Genomic DNA, 14,108 nt, shown 5'->3' with positions numbered 1-14,108 from the left:
GCCAGTTCTGTCTCTCCCTCTACCTCTGGCCCTCAGTTTCACCATCTATAGATGAGGGGTTAGAGTCCCTGGGTGGTGCAAATAGTTAAGACACTTGGCTGCTAACTGAAAGGTTCACAGTTCAAGTCTACCCAGAGGTACCACAGAAGAATGGCCTGCCAATCTACTTCTGAAAAGTCACCCATCGAAAACCCTATGGAGTTCAGTTCTACTCTGACACAAATGGGGTCACCATGAGCCAGAATCAACTCAGTGGCAACTGGTGGTAGGTGAGGGGTTAGATTTGAGCGGTGGATTTCATCGTGTGCTTGGTGGAGACCTGGGGAGCTCCAGCGCCCACTCAGGGACTATGGCAACAGGAGCTCAGATGATGGGAGCAGGCTTGGGCAGCGGTGTGCTGATAAACTGGCTCTCCAGGAAAAAAACCAAAAACCTGATTTGTAGTGTCTGCTGATTTCTGTGGTGTAAATACTCCACTATAGCTGATTTCAGGCTGCCAGCTGGCTTTCAAAATTCCTGGAAATTTAACAGTTGGCTCTCGCCAGCTGGTACAAGCCAGCTCCAGTGCACCATTGGCATTGATGGCAGAAGGGAATTTGCCACTTAGTAGCCTGGCCTCAGTTTTCTCTTGTGTAAAATGGAGCAATAATAGTTTCTATCTAATAGGATTGCAGAGGTTGTTGTGAGTATTAAATGAAATGGCTGGAAAACGCTAGCTAGCCTCATTCCAGACCCATAATTACTTATTACTACTGTTACTATTACCACTGTTATTATTTGTTTTACCCACTGGGCTTCCACACAAGATTCTTTTCGAAGAAAATGTTCCAACTGCACCCCTGCTACGCCTCGGCTCACGTCTTTTGGAACCTATCACACACATACACACACACACACGTACACACCCCACCGAATTTCCTCAGCGGCCCTGGTGCCTCTGCTCCATTTTATTAAAGCTGAGAGCAGTGACAATTATTTTCATAATGAACTGGCTCTTCAAATTAATGCCAATTACACTATGCAATCATGATTAAGATTATGCATTAATCAACGATGCCAACCTACTTATTAGCCCCTTTAAATAACGAGCATGAGGAATGTATGGGAATCGAGAGAATGAAGAGCGAGCCAGTTGAAAGGGGAGCTGCCTCCACGTGGGGCGGGGAGCCAGCTCCAGAAGCCAAAACCCAAGCAGCCTTTCTTCCCTGGGGTGGAGCTTGGATTAGAACCCAGCCAATCCCTTGCCAGAGCTGAAGCTCTCAGCACTGTTGGTGCCATAGAAGACACCTGCACAGAAGGGAACAGGGGCAAGAAGACCCAGAAAGGGGGAGGATAGGAGAGTCCTTGACAGTCTATCAGCTGATGAGGTTCAGTGCCCCTTTCCCCTCCTCCAAAAGTACTAATGGGTAAGTGGGATTGACAGCCCCTCTCTGTCTTAGGTCAAGCCCCCTAGGTGCAGAGCCTGAGGCAAGGATTCAGGTGCACGGGGTTTGTTAAGGGAAAGAGTGTTCTTCATGAAAACCCTGTAGGGGAGTGAGCAAAGCAGGACAGGAAAGGGAGTTAAAAAACAAAACAAAACAAAACAAACCTGTTGCCGTAGAGTTGATTCTGACTCATAGCGACCCTATAAGACAGAGTAGAACTGCCCCATAGAGTTTCCAAGGAGCGCCTGGTGGATTTGAACTGCCGACTTTTGGTTAGCAGCTGTAGCACTTAACCAGTATGCCACCAGGGTTTCCAAAACGGTGACCTTGGGTAAAATCTGGCCTTTGCCTGATGCATGGTGGGGGGGGGGGGCCCACTTTGAGGCAAGGGGACCACCCTTTGGAACGCCAGTATTACCCCAGGCTGCCCCCAGGGCAGACGTGGGTGGCATCACATACTAGGCAAGGTGACTCCCTTCAACTGAGGGTAATTGTCCAGAGAGAAGGGCAGCCAGCACTCACAGCAGCTTGTGAATGGGCATACAGACTCCATGAAGGGTCCCTGGTTGGGGCACCAACAGTGTCTACCGCATTCTCTTGCTCCACCAGGTTTATTTTTGCACGTTATGGGGAAGGGGATTCCTGATTCTCCCCTTGACAGATTTATTTCAAGTAGGGGACTTCACTCTCCTCTTCAGAAGCGGGAGAATTGGCATGAATTCTCAGTCTTGCCCTGTCCGCCTGTAACATGATCTTTCCTAGTGGGGAAAGATATAGAGCTACCCTTTCCAAAAAAAAAACCCTTTCCAGGCAGGTGCAAACCTGTCATGAAGGGCTCTGAGCATGCTTAGTACAGCATCCTGCTGTTGGACCTGCTGTGCTCAGGTAACATGGCACTCATCCTCCCTCCTCCATGCTATGAGCTCACGTGGCCAGGGCCTCCCCTGCAGGATTCAGGAGGGGCTCCTGTCAGGTAAGCTTATGGTTTCTTGGTGAACTGATATAGCTGTTTCCACAGACCTGGGAAACAGATGCCTCCAAATGACTTGCTTTGAGGAGGGAAGGAGGCCCTGTTCAGCCCTGGGAGCCCTTTGCTTTCTCCAGTGCAGTTGGGATCAGAGAGACCTGTGTCATAGGAGTGATGCCCAGCTTGAAGGAAATGATGCTTTGAGGCCTGTTTGCCTGATGATCTTCTCCTCTGCTCTGCTGAGTAGAACTCAGAGGGAGTGTCAGACCTTTTAGCTTCCAACTACATTAAATTAAAGAGATGGAAACACCTTTCTCTAGCACCTGCCAAGGGAGACAGAGTGTTATTTCCTCATAGTCTGATAGACGTTCTGAGAATTCCCTCCAGACAAAAAATGGTACCCCGACCCAAGAGACAGTCTGGCTGCCTCCAGATGAGTTATGTGTTCCATAGCCCCCTTTCTTTGGCCGGGGAGATCCTGAGGAATCCATAGCTTCTTGCACTGAGCTAGCCCAGGGACAGGCTGGTGCATGGCAGAGAGTGGTGGCTGTTTGTGGAACTGAACAATGGACGTACTCAGGCTGAGCCATAATCCCTGGTGCTTGGGTCTCAGTGGCCCAGACATGGCCCCACCCTTGTTGAAATATTAACCCTTGTCCTGCCAGAAATCCAGGCTGGTTTCAGAAGAGGCCTTGCAACCAGGGATATCATTGCTGATGTCAGATGGATCCTGGCTGAAAGCGGAGAATACCAGAAGGATGTTTGCCTGTGTTTTATTGACTATGCAAAGGCATTCAACTGTGTGGATCGTAACAAACTATGGATAACACTACGAATATGGGAATTCCAGAACACTTAATCGTGCTCATGAGAAACCTGTACATAGATCAAGAGGCAGTTGTTCGGACAGAACAAGGGGATACCGATTGGTTTAAAGTCAGGAAAGGTGTGCGTCAGGGTTGTATTCTTTCACCATACGTATTTAATCTGTATGCTGAACAAATAATCCAAGAAGCTGGACTATATGAAGAAGAACGGGGCATCAGGATTGGAGGAAGACTCATTAACAACCTGCTTATGCAGATGACACAACCTTGCTTGCTGAAAGTGAAGAAGACTTGAAGCACTTATTAATGAAAATCAAAGACCACAGCCTTCGATATGGATTGCACCTCAACATAAAACAAAAATCCTCACAACTGGACCAATGAGCAACATCATGACAAACAGAGAAAAGATTGAAGTTGTCAGGGATTACATTTTACTTGGATCCACAATCAACAGCCACGGAAGCAGCCATCAAGAAATCAAAAGACACATTGCATTGGGCAAATCTGCTGCAAAGGACCTCTTGAAAGTGTTGAAGAGCAAAGATGTCACCCTGAAGACTAAGGTGCGCCTGACCCAAGCCATGGTATTTTCAATTGCATCATATGCATGTGAAAGCTGGACAATGAATAAGGAAGACCAAAGAAGAGTTGACGCCTTTGAATTGTGGTGTTGGCGAAGAATATTGAATATACCATGGACTGCCAAAAGAACGAACAAATCTGTCTTGGAAGAAGTGCGGCCAGAATGCTCCTTAGAGGCAAGGATGGCGAGACTGTGTCTTTCATACTTTGGACATGTTGTCAGGAGGGATCAGTCCCTGGAGAAGGACATCATGCTTGGCAGAGTACAGGGTCAGCGGAAAAGAGGAAGACCCTCAACAAGGTGTATTGACACAGTGGCTGCAACAATGAGCTCAAGCATAACTACGATTGTAAGGATGGCGCAGGACCGGGCAGTGTTTCGTTCTGTTGTGCATAGGGTCTCTATGAGTCGGAACCGATGCGACAGCACCTAACAACAACAACTCCTCTCCTCCCCACCTGCCAAGGTCTGAGAGGCCAGAAGAAAGTGTGAAGCCCTAGGCAAACGGCTCTTTGACCCACGAACTTTGATTTTCTCTTGGGAGGGGCAGGGATGATTTTTTTCATGTGTAATGTCCAGACCTCTCCCCAGTCTCTCTTTGCAGAATTTTAAAAGGTTTTAACAGTTTAATTATAACATGATTCATATTCATTTTAAATAAGTTGGAAAAATCAAGAAAACACAAAGAACAAGATAAAAATCATCCATAAATGCCCTCTACCCAGAGGTACTCACTGGTGACATTTCGGCATAAATACTTTCAGTCTTTTTTCTGTAAATGTGAATATGTACTTTTATTGCTTGATAAATAGGTATCATATTGTAATACTGTTTTGTAGCCTTTTGTTGGGGGGCAGGACCACGAGCATTTTCTACATCATTGTGTATTGTTTGTGAACATTTTTAAAAAATATTTTACCCCTCTATTACCAAAGCTCTTGGTCAAAGCAGAGAATTTGGAAAACACAGAAGCATTAAGCAAAAGCGATCCATTACCTTTTTACTTTCTGGAGAGAATCTCTGTTAACATTTTGGAGTATGTCCTTCTGGTATGTCCTTTTCGATTCTAATTGGAATCGCGTTAAATTTATAAATTAATGTGAGGAAAGCTGACATCTTTACAATATTGAGCCTTCCCTTCCAGGAGAAAGTTATGTCTCTCCATTTATTCAAGTCTTCTTTTATGTCCGCCAGTAAAGTTTTGTAGTTTTCTTGTTATAGGAATTGCACATTTATTGTAAAGTATTTTATTTTTTTGTTGTTGCTTTTGTGGATAGGGTCGCTTTTTTTATTATAATTTCTAACTCTTTATTGCTGATATATGAGAAGGCTATATAGGTTTTTCTGGATTTGTATGCCAGCTCCTGGGTGAGCTCTTTGTTTAGTTTCTACTAGGTTTTCACTTGACTCTCTGGAGTTTTTGAGGGAATGATAATAAGGACCTGCAAATAATATCAATTGTGTCTTTTTTTTTCTGATGGCAATACCATGATTTCTTATTTTTATCTTGTTTATATCATGATTTTCAAGAATGTTTTAGTATGGGGCATATCTGTAGTATACAAGTGTTGCTGGTTCCCATCAAGTCAGCGCTGACTCATGGCGACCCCATATGCAACAGAACAAAATGTTGCTGAGTCCTGCATCGTCTTCACAGTCATGGCATACTCGGGTCTGTTGTTGCTACTAGCGTGTATTCTGAGTGAATTTCAACCTAGGGAACTCATCTTCCAGTACTACATTGGAATATTCTGTTGTGACGTATAGCATCTTCATTGGCGGATTTTCAGAAGTAAATCACCAGGCCTTTCTTCCTAGTCTGTCCTAGCCTGGAAGCTCTGCTGAAACTTGAGTTTCATGAGTGACTCTGCTAATGTTTGAAATACCAGTAGCATAACTTCCAGCATCACAGCAACATGAAAACCCCCACAGTACAACAAACCGACAGACGGGTGGTGGAATATATATAGGTAGAGGGAATAATATAATGAACCCCCATGTACCCATCACTTGGTCCCAACAACCATCAACCCATGGCCTCCCTGCCCCATCTGCACCCCCTGCACGCCCGCCTCTCGCATCTTATTTTGAAGCCAATCCTGGGCACCGTATCATGTCATCCTATACCTTGCTTGTCAAAGCCTAGCAGTTCTGTCATATGGATGAGTTCTAATGTATTGAGTAATATCCCGCTTTTGGACATTAAGTTGTTTCTGTTTTTTTTCAATATTATGTTAAGAATATCCTTATACATAAATGTGTTTTTGTATCTCTAATTTCTTCTAAATTTATATTCCTAGAAATGAAATTACTGTGTCATATGGTATTTTGATCATTTATTTTCCTTCAAACACATACACGTAATCGCATGATGGTTATTCTGATTAGAAATATAACACATGTTCACTGCAGAACTTTTTGAAAATACAGAAAAACATAAAGAAGGAAATTAATGTCAGCCATAACCCTGCTACTCAGAGAAAAACACTCTTCTTAACGTTTTGATGTGCATTCTTCTGTCTTTTTCTTAACGCGTGTGCTCAGCATGTGGACGTACACGGACTCACATGCGTGCATGCTTACATGTTACAAATTATAAGCCTGCCATTGTACTCTGGGGAGGGGCGTTTATTTGTTCATTTTTAAAAACATTCACCGTTTTTTGTTTTGTTTTAATTTCATAGCAATTAAAACAACCCAAATACCCATCAACTGGTGAGTGGATCAATAAAATGTGATATATCCACACAAAGTAAAACTCCTCAGCAGTAATAAGGAATGAAGTGCTAATACATGCAACAACATGGATAAACCTCAGAAACCTTATGCTAAATGAAAGAAGCCAGATGCAGAAGACTCCATATTGCATGATTCTGTTTATAGGAAATATCCAGAAAGGGCAAATGGCTCGGGACAGAATGTAGATGAGTGGTTTCCTAGGGCAGGAGTGGGAACAGTGATTAGGCAAATGGGCGTGAGGGATCTTATTGGGACGATGGACAGGTTCTAAAACTGGATTGTGACGATGTTCACACAACTTGGTAAATTTACTAAAAATCATTGTACACTTAAACAGGTGAATTTTGTGAAATGTAAATAGTACTTCAACACAGTTAATTTTAAAAAAGAATAAGCATTTATTTATAAAATTTGGAAAATATAGAAAAACACAGAAACAAAATAAAAATAGCTTGCCATCCACCACACAGGACTATTCACTTGTATTGTTTTTGGATGTCTTACGTCAATGCCTATCCACCTTCATCCTCCTCCTCCTCCTCTGACGTTGGGGCCCTACTGCACCTCGTGCTTTGTCGGCTTTGTCCTCACTTAAAAATGTATCGTCGATACTTTCCACATCGTTAGATTTTTGTTACTATGTGGGTATACTGCAATGTAGCTGCTGTTTCTCTGGTGCTGGACCTTGAAGATCTCTGTGGTCTCCCCTCTTTTGTAAATAACATGATTGCGATACGGGATGTGTGTTCATTGTTGTTGGAGTCAATTCATAGAAACTGAAGTGTTGAGTCTTCTGATATTTTTTCTAATTGCCATCAAGAGAGGCTAGATGTATGAGTTTCCACTTACCCAACAGCTTCGCAAATGCCTGTTTCCAAATACCCTCGCCGCAGCTGGGTGCTATACGTTATTCTAGATCTTTGCCAATTGGATGGGCAAAAAAATGAGATATTGATGTTGGTTTATGTTGCATTTATTTGATTATTAGCAAGGTTGCACATTTCTTTATATGTTCGTACTTTATCTGTACTGTTCTTTTCCTTTTGTGAAACATCCACACTTGTCCTTTAACATTTTTCTATTGAAATATTTCTCTTTCTTCTGGCTGCGCTTTAAGTGCCTTTTATAAAATATGAACGGCAACCTTTATGCTGCCCTATGTGACAAATATTTTTTCAAGTTTGTTGTTTGCCTTTTAATTTTGTTTATGGTCATTTTGAGATATAGAAATTTTATATTATTTCTGTGATGATATTAATTTTCTCCTATGGTTTCTGCCTTTGTTGAAATGCTTAGAAAATCCTCCACCATCACAATATTGTATCATATTCATCTGTATTTCCTTTTTTGGTACTTTTATTGTGTTTTCCTTCCTTCTTCCCTTACTTTATTACCATTTAATCTTTAAGCCATCTGGAATTTATTGTAATGTGTGGATTAAGATTCGAATGGAACTTAAATTTCTCCCAAATAACTGAATAATTATCTCAGCATGATTAATGAATAATTAATCCTTTACCTATTGATTAAAAATATCCACCTTTATCATGAGTCTACTTCCGAATTGTTTTAATATCGTTCCATGGGTCTGTCTGTGTTTTCAGATGCCGTTATAACGCAGTTTTAATTACTGGGCTTTTGATACATTTTAAAATCTGGCCGTACTAGTCACCTCTAATCATTCTTTTTAAAACATGTCTTGGCTCTTATTTCCTGTTTAGCCTTCCAGATGCATTTTAAAGTCATCTTATCAAGCAAAAGAAGTATCTCTTCATGATTCTGATTGGAATTGCACTAAACTGAAAAGCTAATTTGGAGAAAATTGACACCTCTACCCTTGAACCTTACTATTCAGGAACACGACGTTTAAGTCTGCTTTTACGTATCTCCCTGAAAGTGTTTTTGGTTTTGTCATTTTTAAGTAGTGGAATTGTATACTTCGTGTTTGGCTTATTATTCGTTATCGAGTATGTTTTGATATTGTAAAGGCAGTTGTGTTGCCATTAAGTTTTCTTACTGGTGGTTGCTGATATAAAGAGACATGCGTGAACTCATCCTTTAACTTGACTCTCTGAGTACCTCTGACTAGTTTTCATGTTTAGAAGATTATCTTAAGGGTTTGAGAGAGACGTTTATATCATTTGCAAGTAAGAATCTTGTCTTTCCAATAGTTGTGCCTCTTAATTCTTTTTTCTTTCTTATGTCAGTGGTTAATGGAGTGAGTGTGAATTCTTCCCCCTCCCCTGCTTTTGGTTTTTGTTCTTTAATGGGAATGTCTCTAGCGTTTCACCATTAGTGTAATATTGACGGTTGATTCGAGCTAAAGGTGCTTCGAGGAAGTATCTTTTCTGGTGCTGTTTTATTAAACATTCTTAACAGTGGTAGAAATTGGGTTTTATCAAATGCCTTTCTGAATTTTGTGAGTTGATCATATGTTTTTTTCTTCTTTGAACATGTGACGGAATGATATTCATAGATTTCTTTATATCGAGCTACCCTTACATTCCTGGAATAAAACTCTGTGTGGTCACGGTATGTTATCCTTGTAATATTCTGGTAGATTCCATTTGCCAGCACTCTACTGAGAATTTTCTCAGGAATTTGATAGCTGAGTGAAATGAACTAGGCACATTTTCATATTTCCTATGCTCCAGCACAATTTCTATGTATGAGAATTATCTAGGGTATTATTGAACATTTAGGGGGAAAAACCTTGCCCATAAAACCTTCAGAGCTACGCATCTTTGTTAGAGCCCCCCGCACCCCTCCCACACACAGTTTTTCATGTCTCCCGCAGGAGGGATCTTTGAGTATGCGGATGGCCCCAACGCCCAGGTCATGAACGCGGAGGAACACGCCTTTCGATTTTCTGCCAACATCATCAACAGGAACAGGACTCTGCTGCCCAACACAACCTTGACCTACGACATCCAGAGGATCCACTTTCACGACAGCTTTGAAGCCACCAAGAAGGGTGAGTGTGCAGCCTCAGCTTAGTTTTCTTCCCCTTGTGGAAAGGTAGGGCTGTTTGCTCTACAGGGTTCTGGAAAAGGGGCCAGAGCTTGGTGTAGGCTTGGGGTTCAGAGCCATTTCCTCCTGGTATGAGGACCTGCTTCTGTCCTAGTTCTGCCTCAGGCTGTGTCTTCCCCCTGGAGTAATGGGTTGTCCGTTGAGAGTTCCTAGGCCACTGGCCTTGAGGGAATGAAGGGCCTTGGGAAGGTGGTGGGGGTGGAAATGTGGGGGAACCTGAGAATGACCTGGGGAGGGAATAGCAAGGAGGCAGCCCAGGTCTCCGTCACCTCCAGAGCAGGCATTTTCAAACTTGATTTTCTTAAATTGAAATCCTACCCAGAATATCAATATGTAAAATACAGATAATGTATATGTTTAGATATCTTAAATTTACTTGTCATTTAAAAAACAACAAAGCTGCTTCAGTGGCTGCAACAATTTGACCTCTGAGACTATAGTACTTGAACAATTTGACCTCTGAGACTATGGTACTTGAAGCCTGATATTGGCCTCAGCATTCAATATGTTTTTATATTTTGTTTTGGCTGCTAATAATCATAATTTGTAAAAAATAAGTGATAGTGAATCCAGCTAAACAAATTGGCCCAACATGTGAACCCTTGAATTTGAAAAAATAAAATGAAAACATTGGTCTGCATCGTTCCTCATTAGTGACACGTTTACAATAAACTTGAATGACCGCACAGAAATGACTGGTGAGCTTTATTCCATAACAGATCAAATCCATTGCCGCTGAGTTGATTCTGAGTCTTAGCGACCCTCTAGGATAGAGTAGAACTGCCCCATAGAGTTTCCAAGGAGCAACTGGTGGATTTGAACTGCTGACCTTTGGTTAGCAGCCGGGCTGTTAACCACTGTGCCACTAGGGCTCTTTTATTCCAAGATCCTCACAAAAAAAAAAGGTAATTTGTCAATACCTGAATGAGCTAACAGTCTGCAATGTATATAACACATTTGAGGATACAAGAGTTCTTTTTTGTTACTGCTTTTTTTTTTTTTTAAATGTATAGTTCATAGGTAAACCAGTTGCCAGTGAGTCAATTCTAACTCATGGCTACCCCATGTGTGTCATTGTCAGAGTCAAACTACACTCCATAGGGTATTAAGTGGCTGATTTTCCAAAAGTAGATTGCCAGGCCTTTCTTCTGAGGTGCCTCTGCGGTGGACTCAAACCTCCAGCCTTTTGATTAGCAGCCAAAAGCATTAACCATTTACACTACCCAGGAAATCCAGTTCATACACACACCTGCACACACACACACTTTTTTTTTTTTTTTTAATTCAAATTTGACTTGAGGGCTTAAATCACTCTGAAAATAACCCCCTTAAAACCCTGGGGCTCTATGGAACCTCGTTGAAAACCACAGGCCTAAGGAAATCATTCCCAGGGAAGACCAGGGCATCTTTCCTATAATATGCTGTCACGGCCCCTTGCTTTTCCCTTTCAAAGCCCTTATCGCAGTTTGTAATTAAATTATTGTATGTGTTCAACGTCCTTCCCTTTCTCCCCAACACCACTGAAACAAAGACTCAGTTAATCGAGATACTCCTAGCACCTAGAAGACGTGCTCCGTGGAATGACTGTTGAGTAAGTCAACGAATAAGTGATGTGAAAATGGGCCATGGGGGCGTGAGTATCACTGCCCAGCACCCCTGCCAGCTGAGCTTAGAGGACAGTGCCATCCACACGTCTTGGGAAGATGAGGCCCATCTGCAGGGGTCCTCAGTCATTCTAAGCGGTTTCCAGTATCTAGTCAAGGACCTTTTTCTTCCAGGCCAGGGCTTTTGATCTCCTGGGCTCCCAGGTTCAGACATGCCAAGGTGCTGGAGCCGGTTCTGTTTTCCAAAGCCCCAGTATGGGTGGGCGTCTCTGCACAGAAAGGCAGCCTAGCATGGTGGTTAAGAGCTTGGGCGCAGAGCCAGACCACCTGGACTTCCTAGAAACTCTGTGGCTAGTTGTGTGACCTTGAGCAAAATACCTTGTGCCTCAGTTTCCTCATGTACAAAATCGGCACACCTTTTAGAGTTAAACCCAAACCCAGTGCCCTCAAGTCGATTCTGACTCATACTGAGCCTAAAGGACGGAGTAGAACTGCCCCATTGAGTTTCCAAGGAGCGTCTGGCAGATTCGAACTGCCGACCCTTTGGTTAGCAGCCGTAGCACTTAACCACTATGCCTTGTGAGGATTAAATTAATTGGTATCTGTGAAGTGCTTAGAACAGTGTATGGCATGTAGTAGGTACCATAGAAGAGTTTGCTCTTATTTACCCTTGGCAGCCTTGCCCTCCATGTATTGAGCCATCAGGCAAGAGCCCTGAGTCCTACAGGTGTTTCCCAAGGCTGGCCCCTCCCCGCCTGCCTGGCCCTTCCTTGCCTTGTGTGCTGAAGTTCAGAGGGCCCCGATTTTGAGTATTTTTCTGCCGACATTTTTGAGGCCACTTCCCTGAGTCTCAGCACCAACCTGCACACAGGCCAAAGACCACACCCTGGCTTAGCCTCCAAGGGTGCTCGTTTACCTGCCACTCTCTCTCGGTGCTGGTGTGCCCTTCTTCTTCCCTAGGTGCTCCCCGCTGTCTTCCCAGCATCCCCTGCAGCCACACTGAGCAGCGAGGTGTCCAGCTCCCTTCTGAGAGTCCAAGCTGACATCCTCTGCCCAGCCTCACCTAGCTAAAAATGACTAAACTCAACCACAACCGTTCAGTAACAAGATCAGGACACTGAACGAACACCTGGAGTCAAAACGCAGAGGCCCACGTGGGTACAACTGCCCCCAAAGGGCTAGGCTGGATCATCTGTCCATTTTTTCAAGAAATCACTAACATAATACAATGACTCTCTGGAGGTACATGTGTGATTCAGCACAGGGACCTTCCCCAGCCCAGCAGCTACCCCAGGGCACTTCCCCCAGTAAGGAACTTACAGTCCCCCTCTGTGGGGAACTGCCAGGTTGTCGTAAGCAGGCTCAAGCCAGAAACTCCCAGCTCCCAGGAAGTCCAGCCCTGGGCTTCCAGGTGGCCAAAGCCACAGCCCCTTCCCACCTCACACCAGATCACAGGCCTTGCTTAATGTCCTAGGAGGCATCCCAGCTTCCTCTTGCTTTCCCCACATCATCCTCAGGGCCCACAAGGGCCTGTCCAGTCAACCCCCACTGACCTCCCAGCCACCGGTGCCCCTCGCTCCCTAGCCTCTGGGTTTTAGAAGCTGCCCTCTAGAACCTGCCGCCCCTCAGGGTGCCGTCCTTTCTCCCACCTGCACGTACTGTTCCATCCGCCTGGAGCCCCTTTCCGCGTTCTGCCCCTGCCCCACCCTTTGTCTAGCGAAATCATCCTTCTGTCCTCACACTCCTCATTCTCAGGGAAGCCCTCCCCCAGCCCCCAGATGAGGTCAGGTCTCCCCGTTTCCATCTCATAACACTCTGGACTTTGCCTTCACAAGCCTGATCCCTGGATGTCTGTGTGTATGTGTGTGTGATTATGTGATTATTGCCCATCTCTCCTGCTAGACTGCCCTGCCATTCTACAGAACCTAGCATGGGTCTGGCACACAGTAGGCACACAATGACTGTTGGTGATTTGGCTGGGTAAATGAATGAATGAAGTCCTAGTGTGTCAGACCCTTCTACCAAGAATCGCTCCTTACAGTCCCTGCAGGAGACAAGGCCCTGCCTTTCAGGAGACCATGCCCAGTGGGAGAGGAAGCTACATCATAGTACCAATAGTGAGAACACATGGAAGATGGGAAAGAACCACATGAGTGGTATGGCACAAGCAGGAGGGCTTCCTGGAGGAGGAGAAGTTTGAGCTGAGTTTCTGAAGGATGATGAGAAAGAACAAGGCACAGGGTAAGGCAGAAAGTAGAGTGGAAAGCAAAAGTTATTTGGGGGAGGAGGTTCTAACAGATTCGTGGGATGGCAAGTCAGGTGCAACACAGGAAAGAGGAGTCAAGGAGGCCACAAAAAGTAACCAGGCTTTTTATATTCACAGTTCCCATTGACAGGGAGGCACAGCAGGCAGTGCCACATAGGCAGTGCCACTCAGGAACAAGGCAACAAGTCGGAATTGGCTTATGAATGGCAAGTAGGCTGGGATTAGCCATATTTCATGGGCTTCCAGGGGATTGGGCATTTTGAGTGTTTCTGCAGGCTCAGGGGGCACAGGGGCTGTCCCTAGTTGTTGGGCACCTGACCCTGGGGCAATGAGGATGGGTGCATAGTGGCCCAGGAGTGTAAGAACCTGATAAAGGGAAGTGGTTGGAGAGTGGACTTAATGAGCTGCTCAAGAAGGGGCCTCAAAACTGTGTCAAGATAGCATTTTAAGACAGTTATGTTGCAGAGGGCATTTATACACTGTGTGCTAGGCACTGTGCCAGGTGTTGGGGAGCTTAAGGTAGGCAAGGCAGGCGTAGGGCTTCTATCTAGCGTGACTAAAGCAACAGCTGCTGGCCTGGGAGTTACAGGAGAGAGTGCAGGAAAGGGAGATTGGAGCCTTGGCTTGATGAAGAGTGTTTGGTTATAAGGAATAGTAACGCAGTC

The 14,108-nt window shown here is 44.3% G+C and overlaps 1 protein-coding gene across 2 annotated transcripts in view; it reads left to right on the top strand.

Annotated features, from left to right (window-relative positions):
* GRIK3 (glutamate ionotropic receptor kainate type subunit 3) overlaps positions 1–14,108 on the top strand; it is a 245,760-nt gene that overhangs the window by 142,544 nt on the left and 89,108 nt on the right. For both annotated transcript variants that reach the window (XM_064281738.1, XM_064281739.1), the window contains exon 2: positions 9,341–9,517. In XM_064281738.1, the coding sequence (XP_064137808.1) occupies positions 9,341–9,517 (177 nt within the window). The remainder of the gene's footprint in view (positions 1–9,340; positions 9,518–14,108) is intronic.

The sequence above is a fragment of the Loxodonta africana genome, chromosome 3, assembly GCF_030014295.1.
Source record: "Loxodonta africana isolate mLoxAfr1 chromosome 3, mLoxAfr1.hap2, whole genome shotgun sequence".
Lineage (NCBI taxonomy): Eukaryota > Metazoa > Chordata > Mammalia > Proboscidea > Elephantidae > Loxodonta > Loxodonta africana.
This window is presented reverse-complemented; position numbering and strand designations above follow the sequence as displayed.